General features: G+C 41.1%; 1 protein-coding gene across 1 annotated transcript in view; it reads left to right on the top strand.

Moving 5' to 3' along the window:
- LOC133387654 (vitamin D3 hydroxylase-associated protein-like) overlaps window positions 1-18,654 on the top strand; it is a 37,766-nt gene extending 19,112 nt beyond the window's left edge. The window contains exons 6-15 of the mRNA XM_061632873.1: window positions 1,211-1,251; window positions 2,484-2,608; window positions 4,215-4,340; window positions 5,182-5,279; window positions 6,189-6,288; window positions 9,102-9,145; window positions 10,511-10,550; window positions 13,633-13,741; window positions 16,710-16,855; window positions 18,467-18,654. Of these exons, the coding sequence (XP_061488857.1) occupies window positions 1,211-1,251; window positions 2,484-2,608; window positions 4,215-4,340; window positions 5,182-5,279; window positions 6,189-6,288; window positions 9,102-9,145; window positions 10,511-10,550; window positions 13,633-13,741; window positions 16,710-16,855; window positions 18,467-18,601 (964 nt within the window). The 3' untranslated portion in view covers window positions 18,602-18,654. The remainder of the gene's footprint in view (window positions 1-1,210; window positions 1,252-2,483; window positions 2,609-4,214; window positions 4,341-5,181; window positions 5,280-6,188; window positions 6,289-9,101; window positions 9,146-10,510; window positions 10,551-13,632; window positions 13,742-16,709; window positions 16,856-18,466) is intronic.
- The last annotated feature ends 1,179 nt before the right edge of the window (window positions 18,655-19,833 follow it).

Consider the following 19,833-nt stretch of genomic DNA (forward strand, 5'->3'; position numbering starts at 1 on the left):
TTTCTCCTAATATATGCATTTTTATAAACACTGTTTGGGGGTTGGTGAACTGCATTGCAAAATTCAAATAAGTGCAAATTTTGATGTATGGCTGTGTTTTGGTTCTCATGTTGTTTTGGAAAGTGTGAATTTGATAATTTGGCTTGAAATGTGAACTGAATTTAATTTCTCACCCATCCCTATTGCCTGTCCTTCACCCAGAGATCCCAGAGCAGATTACAACAACCTCAAAATACAGTGTTAAAAACAATTAAAAACAAGCAGAATCCTAGTCTGCAAAATGTTGTTGATGTTGTTATTTGCTGTGAAGTTATATGAGTGTGTTAAAATATTCTGGAGTCCTCAGACCCTACAGAACAGTTTTGAAGGGGTGCATGCAAGGAGAGGAAGCCTTATCGCACAGATGGAAGTCCTAGCGCTAACTGGATGACTTCACTGGATACAGCCCTGTGTTTTGGCATGACAACAACAGATTCTGAGACTAAGCCCTGTGGAGTCTTGGCTCAGATTTAAGTCCAACTATACCCTACAAAGAGGTTGCAGGAAGGGCTCCCCACCATTCTTTGTCTAAACAAAGTTCAGTTATTGGCAGGTAATGCTTGCCTTTTATGAGGGATAGTTGAAACTTTCAGAGAATTTGAGGAATGAGGATACACCAGTCTTCCAGGAAATGTTACTATGTCTATGGCAGAGGGGAGGGGGTTGGGAAAGAGAACCGTATTAGTACATAACTCCTGACTTCTGGACTAAAAAATGTGAGCTGTTCCACAGAAAGTATTAAACTTTGGGGAAGGTCCAGAGCCTGTTTTCACTTAAAGCTCAAATCTCTCTGAAAATTGTTGTTAGTTCCAGTCTAAATTCTAAGAGGGGAAGTGAAATTGTTTGAATCTGCAGTGTATGCAAGCTGCATAGTTAAAATATTATGATCTGCTTCAGTGAGGGAAGGATAAAAAGATTCCTTTCTCCAACAGATTTACAGAGGCTTGAAAGTTAATTAGGGATAATTAAATGTGCCTATAACATTTCTCTATCTAGAAAAAACAAACAAACCTGAAGGTACTCTCTGCGCATGCTTTCCAATTGCTTTCAGCTGTTAGAAACATCCTTTGACTCATGTCACTTGCATTTCATGGCTTGGGTCTCTTTGGCTCTCCCTGTCATTTGGCTTTTCTCCATCATTAATCTGCTTTTCTCGTTTGCTCTTGTGTAGCGTCAAAGGTGCTACCACTCCTGTAGCTGGAATGAACTCAGGTGAGCAAGTCTATTGTTGATAAAATATAAGCTAGAGTTGAAAGTGTTCCTTTGCTCATGGGAAAATTTAAAGAAGCACAACCCTTTTGATGAACACCGTGATTTTCTGACAAGCAATGTACTTTCAGAAATTGGGCTCTTTTTTAAAAACAAACTCTCATATTTATGAGGAAACCAGTTGTCAATGGTAATTTCTGATTTGTTTAATAGATCAGGTCTATTTGAAAAAAAATTGCAGGCTGTATGCTAGAAAATGGTGGGTGCATTATTCATTTATATAGAAGCTTAACAATACACAGTGCTTGAAATGTTTGGTCTCCATTTGTGCCTGGGCTACAGCCAGGTAAATCCTTTAATTTAGCAAGATTCTATGGCAGAAAATTAGGAAATAAAGTCAAAGTGTGTGTGTGTGTGTGCTTGTATGCAAGGGTACTTTTTATAAGAGCCCTGAGATCCAACAGATCCTGGTGCAACAGACATTCTGAGCCCAGCAATTTGTTTTGAGTATCAGAACTCATAGTCCTTCCAAATAAAAATCCCCTTTTGATTAAAGCTCCCCTTCATTTTAGCAATTTAATTAGAGGGGAGTTATTTTATTGTTGCTATTGTTAACAATTGGGAGTCCTTGCTGGTCTACTTCAAATCAGCAGAAATCTACCATCTGCCAACACTTGCTTTATAGTCCACCAATAAAGCCCATGATGGGAATTGTAGTTCAAAACTTCTGGAAGATTGGTTGGGTACGTGGTCAGTCTTGGTTTCATGTTATATAAGAAATGGACATGGCAACTGCAACTCAATTATTTTTAATGTTCATACTGCAAAATTTGTAATTGCTCATTTAAACCCTATCTTCAATTTTGGTTACCATGTAGATGACTTGACTTTTAAATGTTCATGTGGTGAAATGGATTTGTGAACACATTGTCACCCAATAAGATCTTTAGTCAACACTATATCATGGAAAAATAATAACTTCGTAGATGTATTTCAAAATACAATACAATTTGCAGTTTTTACAGTTGAGGAGGACTGGGTATCCACCATGTGAAAATTGAGCGGGGAGAGAGTGTAGTTCTAGAGGGATTTTTTCCTCCTCAAAAATGGCCATGTGAATCAACCCTAAAGGCACTGTCATGCAAGTAGAAATCCTAATAACTGAAAGACAACTACGCCAAATCCATGCTGTTGTTTCCTTCCCCATGCTCAGAGATCTTCCTCTTTTGTTCCAGTCATCTCTGTGACAGGCCCAATGGCAAGAGACGTGGACAGTCTGGTTCTGTGCATGAGGGCCCTCCTGTGTGATGAATTATTTCATCTGGATTCAGCTGTACCCCCATTTCCCTTTAACGAGGAGGTAACAATTGTATTCAAGAGAGGATTGGGGACGGGAAACAATTCAGATGATTATTCATCATAAACTCTTAATGTTCACCATACAGCCTTTTCTGTTGGGGTGGGGAATCAGTTTATGTCAAAGCTGAGATGTGGGTTCAATAAAGTGTAAACAGGTATGCAAAGTGGCTTCATGGGGATTTTGCACTCCATTCTACTAAATCTTACTCAGAGTATACCCACTGAAATTAATTAAGTTGTGTCTATTAATTTCAATGCATTGAGTCTGAGCTGAACTAGCACTGACTTTCACCTTATGGCAGCAGTGGTTCTGACCTAGGGCAGAGCTGTCAGCTAAGGAATAATGTCAAGGGTGGAGCCAAAATTGAGGTCCAGAGCTAGGCTTTTTTGAAAACTGGAGGGCATCAGGTTGGGGAAGACTGCTGTAAGAAGTAGTCAACAAAATAGTCCAGATTTCCAAAGGGGTCTCATGCGGGAGACCCACATATTCATCAGGGCTGCAATGGTGACATACAGATAGCAGGAGCTGTGGGGATAATATTTCACCCTTGTATTTCCTTATTTCAATCATGGTCTCAGTGATTCAATTTATACTCAAATCTCTTTTGTATAGAAATATTACTTTCAATTCATGTGGCAAGGAATATGTTTGATGATTGTCTCATTTTTCTCTTTTTTCACACTTACAAAAAAATATAGGGATCTCTACCCTGCCTTTCAAAAATGGTTTCCCAGAGTAGGCTACAAAATATTAGAAATACAATGGGCTGGATTCAGAGTTGTCCTCTATAAATAGAGGGGCTCCTTCTGTTCATGGAAGAGAGTGAGATCCTGGAGGCTCTCACTAGTGGGGAGGGAGGCGATTTTTACTGAGTTCTTCCTATGCTGTTCCAGAGGGTCCCCCAACTCTCCAGAGCAAATATTTGGGAGGTACAGGGGCTGTAGGGGGAAAGAGGAATTGGCCAAAATCATCCCCATCCCTTCTTTTGGGGACATCGTTCCATGAATGGAGTTCTGCTCACAGGAATGCTTGATCCAACCCATTCAAAACTACTAACAACTGACTGCACTTAGTATATCTAAAGAAAGCAGCATAGAAACAGCAGCAAAGATGGAAAACATTTGATCAAGAGGCCTGGGAAAATAGAAATGTCAGTATGATATCAAGGTAAATATTAGGTGAGAGCATTCAGAAATTGAGGCACCTCATTAACTACATGCCACAACTCATAAAATGGTGTACCCAAGGAGGACCTTTGATGGAGATCTTAGAATAAAGCCAGGCATGTGGGGGAGATGGATGGTCCTTTACATACCCAATCCCTAGCTTTCACCCTGGCTAAGCTAGGAAAAGCCATGAAAGTCCCAGGCTATGGTCTGAAGGCACATAAGGCCAGCACTCTGCTGAAGCTAAGCAGGGTCATGTCTGGTCAGTGCCTGGATGGGAGACTGCCTGGAAACAATATGTAAGCTGCCTTGGGTTTCAATCATGAAAAGACAGGTGGGGTATAAATGTAATAAATAAATAAATAATGTCATCTTAGTATTTTTCATCTCATTGGCCTGATAGCTGGCTCCAAGTGATTTACTCTAGCTCCTCTTTGCAGATTTACTCTAGCTCCAGGCCCCTCAGGATTGGCTACTATGATGGAGATGGTTATTTCCAGCCGTCACCCAGCATGAGACGAGCTGTGCAGGAAACCCGAAAACTGCTACAGGAAGCAGGGCATACTGTAAGCTCTGGGCCCACGGAGAGCCTTTTCTTACATTAACTTATTTAAAATAAATCTGTTTGATGCATTTTCATTGCTTTAATTTTATTGGGTTTTTGTAATACATGTAGCAAGTCAGTAATAATAAGAACTATTATGAAGAAACAATGCGGATTGCTAGCAAGAACATTGACTCTTGATCTTTGTAACTGATACAATGTAAAGTGCTATTTGTTAATTAAAAAAAGAAACAGCAAGTGAACGAAGTGGTGAGCAACTCGGATAAGGGAGAAAGAAACCTGAAGAAAAATTATAATAGGAAGGCAGCAGAAGGCAGCAATAAAGTAAGGTATTCATCATTTTCTAGAGCTGTGCAAGTCTCAGTAATGGCATCATATTCTAGGATCCCTCCAGCATGGTGTCTGACACCACTGAAAATATACCCTTTGGGTTGCTTCATGCAACGTACCCTTGGCGTTCAGGTGTGCAACTATGGACTGGGCTGCAGAGTAAAATTCTAGACAAAAATTAATTGATGCCCCTAGAGATCTCATGAGAACATTCTCCACCAAATATGTATATCTAGTTCTTTCTTGAGACCTTTTGTGTCTGTTATTTTGGTAGAAAATGGCAATATGCTTCATATTTACAAAAAGCAGCCTTAGATCTGTAGTCAGAAGTCATGTATCCATTGAATATTAGCTGTACACAATGCATCTAACAGATTTAAGAAAAACATATATAGGTCTTGCTGTCATTGTAGTGACTGCAAAAGTACACATATGTAAGGGCATTATGATAACTGTATATCTGTTACATTTTTTGTATTGCCTTTAAATATTTGCCTTGTTTTCTCACTCAGCTTATACCCTTCACTCCTCCTCGGATTGATTTTTTGGTGGATGAGCTCTTCACCAAAGGCCTCTATGCTGATGGATGTTCTACATTAGTGGAAAAGTTGTAAGTAGATAGATACCAAGACATCTTAGTCTTAGTAAGCAGCAGTGGATTATGGGGAGCTCATATTTTAGATCTAGAAAGATGGCTTCCTTTATCTCTGTCTCTTTTCTTACACACAGAATGCACATGAAGTGAGAGTCCAGCAGCAAAAACCACAGAGACAGGGTTGGGAAAAACAAGGCCACAATTTTATTGTCCCATTGATAAAAGCCACAGTCAAGGTCAAGGCATAGGCAATGCCTATGACAGAAAAGACAATGTACATATTTATGTAGTTAAAAACGTCTAAGAATTAAAAGCCCACTTTCCAAAGGTAGGATCTAAGATCTGGGAGGCCAGCAGCCTCTATGAGGCTTGAGCACATAGTGGCTTCCTTGAGTATTTTTGTGGAAGGAGGGATAGAAATATTCTGATTGACTGATTGATTGATTATAAGAACAAGGAAGTTTACCCCATCACAGCAGACTCCAGAAGGAAACTGTAAAATTGAACTGGATCTGAAATCTGAATCTCCCTAGGGAGATTCCAAAGGGCCAGATCAAGAGGCCTAGAGGGTCACATTTGATTTCCAAACTGGAGGTTTCCCACCCGAGTATATAGGATAGAAATGAAAAAGTATAACTAAAATTAGAACAAAAACAGGTATGTGGTTCCTTTATCACAAAACTATTGTGAAAGAGTCGTCTACTGATTAAATTCTTTTCATGTTGGATAGGCCTTTGCAGAAGTGTTGACCATTTTCTCCAGGAGTTAATTATCTGACATTTATTGATGCCTCTAGTTTAAAGTTCTGCATTTGTCTATCACAGATTTCAGCTCCACGTACTGTAGCTATAGCATAGGCATGCCACTACAAGAGGCAGATTGCCAAGTTTAGAATCTGCTTTCTTTCTCTTTTTACCATTCCAGTGCTGGAGAGTTTGTGGATGCCACTTGGACAAACCAGACACGTTGTTACAGATTGCCAAATCTCCTGAAAAGGATCCTGGCTCTCGTTTTAATGCCTGTGGTGAGTATCCAAGGCATGTAACAAAGAGACAGGCGTTCTCCATAGGTACCATGCAGCAGTCCAAAGATACATCATGGAGAACAAGCATAGGGTAAAATAATTGGGGGATGCCACATTTATATGTCTCCCACTTTCACTTCCATATTACATTCCACCTCAGGTTATCTTGCCACAGGTGCTTTCCAGGCTTCCCAAGTCATCCTAGGTTCAATCTGTCCTTATACGGTGTTCACCTCTTCTTTCACTGCCTGAGGGAGAGGTCATCATCCTTCCCTATGAATAATGGAAATCAACAATGGGATTCTCAACCACCTTTTGCTGGGAAAGATCATGAGAACAATCCCTTTTCCACTAGAAGGTTGTAGGGCAACCCTAAGGAGTGCAGCTTTGAAATTCCTGGCAACATTCTTGCATGTGTTGTTTTCTCTTGGTTATGTGATCATGGCAAACCTCAACTGCTTCCACATACCTAAAGAGAGGCTGATGTAGCCTCTGTGGGCTGAACCATGGAAAATTAAGTTTTTAGTTTGGCAAGAAAGGGTGGGGGAAGCTCAGAGCAGCCTATGGTGGTAGTATAGCAAGGTAGCCATTGGCTACCACAGCACTAGGCTCTCTGCTTGGCAAAGATCCTTAAAAGCCTGATTTTGACCTGGGGAGGCAAGTAGCCTAGCTAGCTTCATTAGCAGACAGTAAATCATTAGAGACTGAAGAGTGCAGAGATGGGGACAGGGTGTGACAAGCTTTGGGACTAGAGCTGCAATCTATACACGTTTACCTGGGATTAAGTCCTATATAACTTCTAAGTAGACATGCCTAAGATTACACTATAGGTGGGATAAGAAGGAGAGACTGCTAGGCCAACGATTTTCAAGATCCTGTGCAAAAAAGAAAGAAAGAAAATACACTATTTTATTAGTTTAGCCAGTATTCCAAAATGCCTATGAATCTTGATACTTTGGTTGCCAGGAATGAATTTGCAAGCCTGCTCTCTTGCTCTTGGAAATATGCTGAAGCCTTTGTTACGCATCTGAAAATGAGATTGCTTACAGGTTCCTTAACTGCATGTTCTTACAGGAAGCTTATGCCTCCCTATTTGCATTGATTGCTTTTGTTATATTTAAATCGGAAACTGGCACTGGATCTTTAGAACAAGCCATGTTCCATTTCTTTCGAAGCCGAAGCTTGAATCATAATATAAACTAGTATATTTGATTGTTTCCTTCATATACTGTTTCAAAATGACTGTTTCATTTAGAGCTCGGTCGCCTCAGCCAATCTTTTTAACTGAAATCAAGTTCTAGCTGCCTTCCTTATAACGCGGAATAACCAAAGTGGAAAATCATAATCTAAGAATAATGGTTTTGATGCAGCAGTCTCAGGTTTTCATATGCTGCTTTTTGATGATCCCATCCACTGCCAAATGATGGGGTTTCAAAACAAAGTGGAAAATAGAATTGCCACAAATCTTTATTCCCCCCCCCAATAACTTTGTTTCTTCCTGTTTTTCCTCCTCGTATATGCCACAAAGTCACAAAATATTCTTTTTATCATGACTATCCAGTATCAAATCTTTTTCTTTTCTTCTTTGGCCCTCAATAAATGAAGGAAGGCATACACTCCGACTACAACTGTGAACTTTTAAGGGCCCATTGATTTCACTGCAAACTGTGAAAGTTTGCAATGCAAGTGAATCTTGAGTATTCATGTTATTCAACTTTTTTGAAATGAAGCTAATTGGGATCTAATTATGGAGGTCAATGTAAACCAACAGGTAAAATGAGATTGATACTAATGGATGCTAAGGTTATGCACTCAGCAAAGTCATCTAATACTAGTAAAAAGATTATTGTTATTTATTTTTAACCCACCCATTTTTAACAACTATACAGATAAAATCAGTACAAATGATGACATTGCTAAATGAAGTCTTTTTGAAGGGGATCTGGGCTGGAGGAGTGCAGAAATATCCGAACTGGTGTGAAAGCACTTCTGTAGTTCCAAAAGTCTCTCTATCTTAGAAGGTACTCCCCATAAAACTGCTTGTTCATCTTACCCTCAAAAAGCTGGGGATCTTGCCCAAAAGCTTTTTAAAGGAGATGTTAGCAATAGTGGAGATATTGTGAGAGTGAATTAACACCCCTTCGGATCTCGTGATTTGTGTGCACTAACAAACCTTTGGATTATTGGTTTTTAATGGAATAGTGGCATAAGACAAAAAGTCCGTCAGTTTCTTTAGTAGAATGCTCCAATGAATAATTTGCGCAAAGGATTTACCTGTCATCGAAACCCCATCAGCAGTAATTTTGCAACTTATCACTTGGGCACCTTTCTAAAAGCTACATTATAGACAGTATTCAGGTGGATATATAGGGACTAAATATGTGTGCATGTATGCATAGTATCCCTTTCTTCCTTATATTTATACCCCACTTTTCAGCCAAGCTTGCTTCCCATAGTGTTTACAATTTGCAGAGAGGTACAATATATTAGATACATGTTGGAGTGTGTATGGTAGTCTATTCTGGCCCTTGGCATTTGGTGACACAGTGCTAGGCTCTTCTCTCCAAAGGAAAGAGGCAGAAAAAAAACTATACCTGAAATATCGGATTAGATATATCTGCTATGTACATACCTGGACACACATGGCAATGATGTGTGACACATTCCTTTCAGATTAATTTGTTCCTGGGGCTTTTTGACTGAAACCAGCTTTTAACCAGACACATAGCATAATTCAGTCATTAATATATTTTAGAATTTAGCTATGACTTTCCATCTATGAGTGCTTCCTAATGCAGAGTTGTTTTTTTCAGTTTCCACGAATCTCCCGACATCTGAATGCCCTCATTGGAGTAGGGTAAGAGAATTTTTACATGAATTTTTAATGGATTCACTGTGAAGCTCTAAATTAACCATGGTGAGGATGTTGTTGGGAATACCAATATTGCTCTAACTTCACAACCACTCTTGTGAACTTCTGATCCATATTTGTACACAATTATGTAATCATTACAAGATGGTGTACCTATTTCCACAAACATGGATCAAAAGTTTGTTTGCCACATGGATCAAAAATTGCATTGTGTTTGCCGTTCCTCTCCTTGCTTGGAGTGCTGGGAATTCAGCCTCTGCTATCAAATGGGAAAGTAGAGGAAAGAGGCCCTGCATCTTCCCACTATGTGTGTATATGTCTGAGTGCATGTATGAATAATGGGGCTGAGAACAGCTGTAAGATGCTGTAGACTGTTTTCATGCTTAGTGTACTGAGTAAAATTGCTGCAGTCCCCCCTGTTTGCCAGGACAGCTGGAGAAAAGCTATTGTATCTTATTGTTCTCTCCCCACCTACTGGCATGTTTTTCTGGGTGGCTCTTGCCAAGCACAATGGTACAGGTGTGTGCTGCAAGGGGGGGATGTTGGTTGGTAATAGGAACATAAGAGGAGTCCTGCTGGATCAAGCCCATCTAGTCTAGCATCCTGTTCTCACAGAGGCCACCCACATGCTTCTGGGGGAAGGGCTGTAGAATATCAATTCCTGACATCTCCAGGTAGGCTGGGAGAGAGACTCTTGCCTGAAAACACTGGAGAGCTGCTGCCAGTCGGTGTAGATGATGCCGAGCTAATGGACCCATGGTCTGACTCAGTCTAAGGCAGCTTCCTATACTGCCATGTTCTGAAGCCCGCAGGGAGGACCAGGGTGCAATAGCATTCTCCCCACCTATGATTCCCAGCAACTGGTGTACAGAGGCATAGTGCCTCTGACAATGGAGGGAGGGCATAGCCATCATGGATAATACCTTTCCCATTTGCTATTGTGGGAAGGGACCTTGTATAGATGTCAGAAGTGCAGACATGTTAGCATTTGGCAGCAAAAATAACAAACAGCTATTAATGGCTTTATGGTGGGAAGAGGAACAGTGATATGAAAATGAAGAGAGACATTTAAGTAAACTGACTATAAGAACAACTACCCCAATGTTCTGAAAGAACTTCTAGCAATATTGAAGGTTTTGAGTATACCATTACTAGCAGTTGATCAAATTCCTAGCATTTGACAGCTTAGAGAGATATTTTTCAAACGATCATATTAATTTGCATCAAGCTATGTCTGTGCTGAAAGATGATAACATTACCTATAAGGGCAGTTCTGACTTGATTCTGACTGGAAAAAAAACTTATTGGTGTCATTAATGCTAATTTGCATGTGTTCTGCAAATTTTCTAGGTCAGTGAAAAATTTCTGGAAGAACAACGTTGACCGGATGGTAATTATTTTTTTTCATTACATGACAAAGAAAAGTGACCAAGGATTCTAATGCTTCCGCCAGTCACGGCTCATCAGAGAGTAACCTGTTCAGAAAGAGCTGTTTCGTGATAAAGTTTGAACACAGTCCCCCTATTTGGATGCTTCTGTACCTTTTACCGATGACCAGCAGGAAACAGAAAAATAGTTAGGAAAATGCTTTGTACCTCACAATCCTATCTGGTTTGATTTGGGACGGTGATATTACTTGAGAACCTAGAACCCTAGGACTGCAGTAACAGCCACGGTGCTGGCCTACATTAATATTCCACACGCCTGTTGTGCATCAGCAGCACACAACTGATGGTGCTATAGTGTACTGTTCTGCACACAAGCAGATAGTTTTAAAGTAGCTAAATAAATAAATAAAGTGTCCAAATAGGGATTTGTCAGATGGTCAGACAGACTCTACTCAGACTGCAGTAGAGAGATACAACTCAATTTTATTAGTTCACACTTGATTCTTACCACACTGGGCAAGTAATTGCAGAAAGTTGCCTTTTACTAAGCCACACCGTTGGTCACTGAATCTCAGTATTGCCTGCATCAATACTGAGGTGGGATAGAAATGTAATAAAGTAGAATAAAGAAGTAAGGCATCAGGGATAGCCAACATAGTGCCCTCCAGAGGTTGTTGGACTCCAACCCTCATTGTCCCTGATCATTGACCATGCTGGCTGAGGCTTAAGACAGTTGTAGTCCAACAACATCCAGAAGGCATCATGTCGGCTACCTTTGGTCTGCACACTGATTGGCAGTGGCTCTCCAGAGTTTCTGGCAGAAGCCTTTCCCAGCCCTGCCTGGAAATGTCAGGGATAGAAACTGGGACATTCTGCATCATCAGCATGTGCTGTGCCACTGAACTGTGGCTCAGTCCTGGGCTGGTTGATGCTGAATCAGGGCACTTAAGCTTGTCAGTCACTTATCGAGCAGCCGCTTGATGAGTATAGCATTTGGTATACTGGTAATGCTTTGGCGGGCACTTTCATAGTCATCTAATTATGCCTGTCTTCCTATTTTATGAGTGGGTTTTATACCCTTTTAAGATATAATCAGATTACTTGAAGCATAACTCCTCCTTTCATTGTATAATTATTTTGAGCAAGTCCAAAGCTGCTCTAAAAAATGAAATGGCCTGCCTTCAAGTCAATTCCGACTTATGGCGACCCTATAAACAGGGTTTTCATGGTAAGCAGTATTCAGAGGTGGTTTAGCATTGCCTCCCTCTGAGGCTGAGAGGCAGTGACTGGCCCAAGGTCACCCAGTGAGCTTCATGGCTGTGTGGGGATTCGAACCCTGGTCTCCCAGGTCAACACCTTAACCATTACGCCACACTGGCTCTAAAGCTGTTCAAAGTAAGCAGAAATAAACATGTAACAAATCACATTACAGCATCCCATTACCTTAACCTTTCACCTAATTAGCCAATGCAATTTTACCATTAATACTGTTTGCAGCTAGATGTCCTCATCCTAAACATAAGATTCTGCCCAAACCCACATCTTTCCAATGATGCAGCTCACCACCTCAGGTTCCGTGTGTGTGTGTATGTGTGTGTTGGGAATTTGACCTATTTATTTATTTATTTTATTACATTTATGTCCTGCCTTTCTTTTCATGATGGAAATCCAAGGCAGCATACATATGGTTCCCAAGCAGTCTCCCATCCAGGCACTGACCAGACCTGACCCTGCTTAGCTTCAGCAGGGTGCTGGCCTCATGTGCTTTCAGACCATAGCCTAGGACCTCACGCCGTAGCCTGCTAGAGCTGCTAGAGCAAGCCTTTTCACAATGTGCCTGGTCAAGCATGCTTCACTATCTGTTCTTTCATCACCTTCACCCTTCTGCCCATACCTGTTAGCTGATAAGCGCACTAGTCTGTCTTCATGACCTCCACAGTGCTGCAAAAGTAATCTGTACAAGTGCAGATAAAATACAGACACTGACCTGGTTTGCATGTAACATTAAGTCATGGTTTATTGAACTATGGTTTTTCTTAAGCCATGGTTTGTTTGATTGTCCAAACCATGTCCAGGGATTCAACTAAAATTTGTTTACTGCCAATAAACCTCAGTCTGAAACCATGGTTTGCTCTTAGTTTATTTAAAATGGCTTGGCATTACATATGAACCCAGAACTCTTCTTTAACTATGGTTTGTTTGGCCACTTACTAAGCTACAAAGACACAAGGCCACATCAGCTGGAAAACAAACCAAACTTTGGGGAAACAAGCCATGGTTTGTTTGATCATCTGTGGCACAAATAATGGCTAACTCATGATTTGTTATAACAACCATGGCTTAGCATTATATGTGTGAATCAGGCCACTGTTTAGTCTCCTGAAAGCTTCTCTGTTTATTGGGAACATAACCTACATACCTTGCTGTGACCACTATTTAAAAAATGTTGCTGGGGATGTTTTCTGGTATGTAAATTGGGAGTAAATCAGGCAGTGTGATGCTGGGCAGATAAGAGAGGTAAAAGTAATTATGTAATCATTAAAGAAAAATCTACCTGCCAGTTAAATCAAAATGGAGAAAACAATACTTTGGTATTCAGCCTTGAGTACATTTGGAATGTGGGTGCCATATTTTCTTTTGGTGGTTGCAAAGAGATCTTGAACTAGGCTTTTGACACTTTGAAAATAGCCCTGAGATGGCTTAACTGGCTTATTTTTCCTAAGCTGTCTTTCCAGAGGGGGCATAAGGTTTTGAATTTGCTTAGTATTTTTGGCAGAGGATGAGCTGATGCAATGATACCATTGGATGAGCAAGATATATGTAAGAATTGGGGGTGGTATAGGAATCAAGGTGAGGGCATGGAGATCAGCAGCATGTCAATCATCTCTCAAGTACTGTATATTTCAAGTCTCTCAGCCTCCTCCTGGTTTGTTTGTTTTAGTGTTTAGCACACTTCCAGCTTTTCTGCACAGCTGACTTGAGCTGATCAGCAACTAGTATGCCAGCATGTAAACACACACTTCTGTTAATTCACACGGATTTTGAATATAATAGCCACTGTCTTTTCTTCCTCTTTCTCCCTAGGCTTACCGTGATGAGTTTGTTGCAGAATGGAGGAAGCTGAAGCTGGATGTTGTGCTTTGTCCAGCTTTGGGACCAGCTTTTAATCTGGGATATGCTGGCAAGCTATTTGGTACCAAATGATATATCCCATCTGCTTTGCCAGTATACTTGATATTGCATTGATATTGTTCTCTTGGCTTGTTGCAAACTGCAGGCTGGATTACATGGGTTACTCTGAGCTGATATGTGGTGGATCCTGCTTTGAGCCAGGATTAAATGATGGCCTTCTCTCAGCCTTATGATTCAAATGTTTGTAACGATTTATGGAGAGAGGGTATCTGGGTCCATCTAGCCACTCTGTGCATCTCTGATGTTTCCTGACTGATGATTCCACCTTGCAGGAGGTGGATGTTGGAGAATCCATCCACCGCTATATTGCTCTCTCCTGCTCAGTAGTGATCAAGCCAAAGCAAGAACGTCTTGATTTTTTTGGATTTATTAACCTTTTAAGGGGCACAGTGAATCTGAAAAGTGGTGACAAGGGCTTGTAGAGCAGGACTAAGAAATAGCAACACACTGCTACAGAACAGGTACCACCACCTGTTGTATTTATAGCCTACCCTTCAACATGAAGGATACTATCATGGCAACATAACTGTAGATTCGCCTACATGTGTCTTGCTGTACCAATGGGATGAGCTTTCTAACCAAATAGGGTATAGCTAAAATCATTAGTGTGGCCATGCCCAAAACATAATATGCTGTGAATCTGTAATGCACTGTTGGCAGAACTGTAGCTGGGCTGCTATGGTGTCCTCTAGGCCATCACTGTTCCTCATGCTCTCACATTCTATCCCCTCTCACAAACCTAAAATGAGTAGATAGGAATTTTTGACTGATGTATTAATTCTTTGATTATTCTAGGTTTACTTTGCATGAAACCTTACTTTTGCCTTTATACTTTCCCTTCAGTCAGTGTTAATGCGAAATTATTATTATCATCATTATCATCATCATCATCAACAGCAAATGGAACTTCTGTTTGTGCAAAGCAGCCCTGCTGAATTCTGGCAATTGTCCCTCAATTCCCTGTCCCCAGTGTCTGATCCCACACAACCCAGTCCCTGGTGTCTGATCCCATACCATTCCAGGGGGAGTAGCTTTGGGGGGGCAGGGGGCTATAGTGGGGATCAGGTTCACCCCATTTCACGAGTGGAGTTCTGCTCATTCGTCTCTGGATACAATATGAATCCAAAAAACAACAAAACTGTGCATTAGGCCTCATTGTTTCAAAATCTCACGGCAAGATTTTCACAGTTTGACTTGACAAGACCTCCCATGGTTGATTTACTTGTAGAATTAGGAAGAATGCACCTACAGGCAAATGCCATATTTTCCTAGTAGTGATATGAAAGCACCCTCATTGCCCAAAGTATGTCTTGTTTTTTGTTTTTTTTAAAAAAAGGCTGCAGGCTCTGATCAAACCAGTTTTTCAAGTTTTCAGCATGCTTTGAAGCCAAACCAGGAAAATCCAATTCCTCTTCCAAGAGAAGAGAGATAATAGTTGATTGTATGCATGTATGCATGGTTCATGTGGTGCCTATGGGCAAGTGCCTATTGGATCACTTGAGTCAATCAATACATTTCAGAGCCTCCTTCCCCTGAGCAGTTGAGCAGCTGTTCTTAAAGGTTATTTTAGATTACTTGCTTGATAAAGTAGTGAAAGACAATTTAGTAATCTAGTCTGCTACTTCAGGATCTTTTTCTTATCCCTTACATTTTAAGGAAAGCCAGTGTGGTGTAGTGGTTTGAGTGTTGGGCTACGACCTGGGAGACCAGGGTTCGAATCCCCACACAGCCATGAAGCTGACTGGGTGACCTTAGGCCAGTCACTGCCTCTCAGCCTCAGAGGAAGGCAATAGTAAACCCCCTCTGAATACCAATTACCATGAAAACTCTATTCATAGGGTCGCCGTAAGTCAGGATTGACTTGAAGGCAGTTTTTTTCATTTTTCATTTACATTTTAAGGCTTAAAATGTCATTTATCCCATCCATCCCTGAACAGAATATTGTCTGTCAGTCCCCTCCAGTCTCTAATGGCAGACCCATTTCCTGAGATTTAAAATCATTTCAAAAGGAACAGACATGCTTTTCACTCACTGCAAGGCTATTCTCTTAAAGTAAAGCTCCCTCTCTCTTTATGTTTCTGTAGTTATCCAGCAGTGAGTGACGCAGGACTGCATATAGATCCATAGCAAGAAGGGAAATTATCTTGAAAATGTTATGTTAGTATAACCTCTGTCAGGACCAAACCAGACATGATGTCAGAGAAGCATGAATGCATCTTTGATTTTCTCTCTCTCTCTAAAAGTCACAGGATCAGGGCCATGAAGAAGCAGAGTGACTTTTCCCCTAGATCACAGGGGCTCCCAATCCAAAGGACATGCAGAACTTCTATTAGCCATGGAAGGGGAAGCATACGTACATCATACAAAACACATACAGACACTGCAGCCAAGAACATCTGGGAGGGGGTTTACTTTAAAAAATAATAGTTGGAGAGGGGTCCTGGCCAGGATAGAAACTATGGGAAATGAATGGGGGCTTAACCCTTTCTCCCTGCCCCATATTCCTAAGGAAAATTATGTCCACCCCAAGCTGCTCTACTGGAAGCTACTATTGGATCTTGCACAGAAGTAAGAGTTGATATCATCCCATTTTCAAGTCCTTGAAGGCTAACCCAGTATATTTCAACTTGCTCTTCTCCTTTCAATTCCAGTTTGTCTCCAAAGGTTTTAGTATTGATAATACTCTGTTTTTTATACCTATTTATTTTCATATATCTAAAATGCTTTTTATACTTAAAAAAGTATTGATAATATGCCAATCAAGTATCTAAATGCCAGCAAAGGATAGCGAAAAGAGAAACTCTTTCTTTTGTTAAAATTATGGGTTCATTTGGAACTTGCTATACATTATTCTGCAAATCATCATAGTAGAATGGAACTATTTTGTGTTTGCATGGAGAAGTGTGCATTGAGAAAGGTCTAATACTGCTAAGTGACAAATGTTGTGTGTTATATATGGTCTCTTACAGTTGCTACTACTTACACACATTTATACAACGTCTTGAATTTTCCGGCTGGAGTTGTACCAGTTTCTACGGTTTCACAGGCAGATGAGGAAGAGCTGAAGCTTTACAAAGGGCTTTACGGTGACCCCTGGGATAAGAGAATGAAGGAGGTCAGTCAATAGCAACAAGGCCAATAGCAGTGCACAGAAGCCATTTTAGGGATGGGGAACCTGTGGCCCTCCAGCCCTACACTACAACTTCTATCATTCCTTCTGTCAATGGTCACATTGGCTGGTGGAGCTGATGGGAGTTGGAGTCCATCAACATCTGGGGGTGAGGCACAGTTTTCCCCACTCCTGCCATATATAGTTGGGACTAGTGCTTTCTTTGGTAAAAAATGAGGTGCTGGTGCTCATATCTTGATAAAAATGAGGTGCCACCACAAAACGGTGCCACCAGCAGCAAAAAAAGTATCGGTACTCTGTATCACTGAGTACCATCACAAAAAAAGGAGTGGTTAATACTCTGTTGTACAAAACTGTAGCTTTCCTTTACCTTTCCTTGCTCCCCGTCTAAAATCAGTGACATTTTGTAGCAGGTTCAACAACATCAATTAAGACGGAAAGTTGAAGCTGCTTCAATAATATACATTCATTGTCTGCTTCTATTCTGGGCAGGTTCTCAGTTATTGCTAGGCAAAATTAAGTGTTAAGAATAACTTGTGCAGCCTGACCCTAAGTATAATTACTTGGAATAGGTCCTACAGAGTTCAATGTTACTAAATTGTTTTCTATAAGAGCATTTAACATCGTAGCATTGACCTGAGTAAAAAGATCACAACCCTAAAATCTTGGAGCACAGTGATTCGCAATCTTTGGCACAAATGCCTTCTGTGTAGGAATCAATTTTTATAAACAGCCTTGTGTCATACAGCTCCTACTCTGAAACATTATGGTCCCTGCAGTTACATATTCAGATTTCAAATGGTTATTCATGTTGGACATGTTGTCATGGCCCCGTCAGAGGACTCCTCAGATGAGGACGACTCGGGAGTAACAGCAGCAGACCCAGGAGCAGCAGGAGACACGGAGGAGCCTCCTGAGAATCCAGCTCCTTCTGCCCCTCAGCTGCAGAGCACCCCAGGGACAGCAGAGGCCCTGCAGCCAGACACAGACAGTGAACAGGATACTCCCCCCTCACCTGCAGAACGTAGACAGCAGAAGGTCAGGCAGAAGAGAGGCAGGCCTGTCTCCTTAAGGCCCAAACGCTGAGGGCTCACACCTGCTGTCCATCCTGCTCTTTATAAGGCACACCTTGGCTGCAGCCTGTTGCTGACTGCAATGTCAGGCGTGGCTTTGTGTAGACCTAGTTTCCCTGCAGCATCTCTTTGACTGACCTCCTTGGCAATTGATCCCGGACCTCCACTGACCTTGCTTCTGGACTTCTGACTCGGCAAGTACGCTTCGGATAGGCCTGGCAGATTTACAACCCGACTGCTGGCTAAGGACTTTCCTTCCCTGCCAAAGACCCAGGAATTTCCAGCCCCCCCTGACACTGCTGATGCAGTGTAGAGCTGACACATGTATTCTTAGCATTTCCATTGCCTAATTGAAGCTAGGCCTGCTTACTCCCTCCCTAGTGGATCTTGAATAGATAGTTGCAACCAGTTCCACATCTGAGAAGCTTCCTAATATTTTGAAAGCTGCAAGATCAAACTGGTCATTTCCCTCAGTCATGGAATACCCTTCATGATATCATACTGCTTTGTCTCTCTCCTGCAGGCTGTGGAAGGTGGTGTTGGACTCCCTGTGGCTGTCCAGTGTGTGGCCTTGCCGTGGCAGGAGGAGCTGTGTCTTCGGTTCATGAAGGAGGTCGAAACTGTCTCTCATGAAAGGAGGGGCAGGAGGAAAATCTGAGCCTGTCAGAAAGGAGCACTGTATCTGCTAATAAAAGTGTTTTTGATTGGCTTCTTTGATGTATTGCTGTGTGTCTGTTTGCATATTGCTGGGTCTGCTCAGCTACATTTTCCCCGATGTGTGCCAGAAGATAGACTTGGAGAGAATTCAACGTGTAGCTTAGTGCAGTGAATCTCCTTCAACGGTGCTACGCAAAGAGGGATCCTTACAAGATGCACACTGGTTTTTAGCGTATTTTGAACAGCATCATGTTATACTGTGGATAATTTGGTTATCCTGTCCCATTGGTTTTTAGACTTGGGTCATGAAATATTGCACTTGTTGGTTTTTTTGCAGTATTTAAGTGTCTCCTCATCCTTACAGGAAATTCCTACTGGTGATATTATTAATAATTTTGACACTATTTCTCAGTCTACAAAGTGCAATACAAAGTGCACTGGGGAGACAGTAAGCAGACCTAGTTTCAATTAGACAATGGAAATGCTCAGAATACATTTCCAACATGAATAGCCATTTGAAATCTGAATACATGACTGCAGGGACCATAATGTTTCAGACTTGGAGCTGTATGACACAAAGCTGTTTATAAAATGGATTCCTAAACAGAAACAACTCTGTGGGATTGTAACCTGTTCAAGTTTTTTTTTAAAAAAAACCTGGAATTCAAACTTGAATCTCCATCACTCCATACTAGGGATGGAATCCATTGGCCAGGCTGGTTCAAAAGCAATCTGTCGACCTAACAGGCTGGTATTGATTCAAGTTTGTTCTTTGTCTGTTAGCTCCTGCTTTTACCAGTCCATTCCCCCTCACTCTGAAAGATATTTGTATGAGCAGGGGGTTGGACTTGATGGCCTTATAAGCCCCTTCCGACTCTACTATTCTGTTCTATGAATATATTGAAAGGAAATATCGATATTTTTAAAGGAAAGATTGATAAATTAAAGGAGAGATTGATAAATTGAAGGAAACATCAATAAAATATCAATATTAATATCAATATTTTAAACACAGGTTTTTTAAAAAAAAAATCCATCTCCAAAAATTGTCAAGGAAAATCACCTCATAAAAATCCAATCTGCAACAATAGTACATAAGCAAATTAATGGAACATTTGGTACCAAATCCTTATTGGATGGAATTCTAGCACATCCCTGCTCCACACTCTACACTGGCTTGTAGCTGCAGAAAGCCAAGGTCTTAGGAGACATATTTTCCTGTGCAGTCCTCCT

The sequence above is a fragment of the Rhineura floridana genome, chromosome 6 (assembly GCF_030035675.1).
Source record: "Rhineura floridana isolate rRhiFlo1 chromosome 6, rRhiFlo1.hap2, whole genome shotgun sequence".
Taxonomy (NCBI): Eukaryota; Metazoa; Chordata; class Lepidosauria; order Squamata; family Rhineuridae; genus Rhineura; species Rhineura floridana.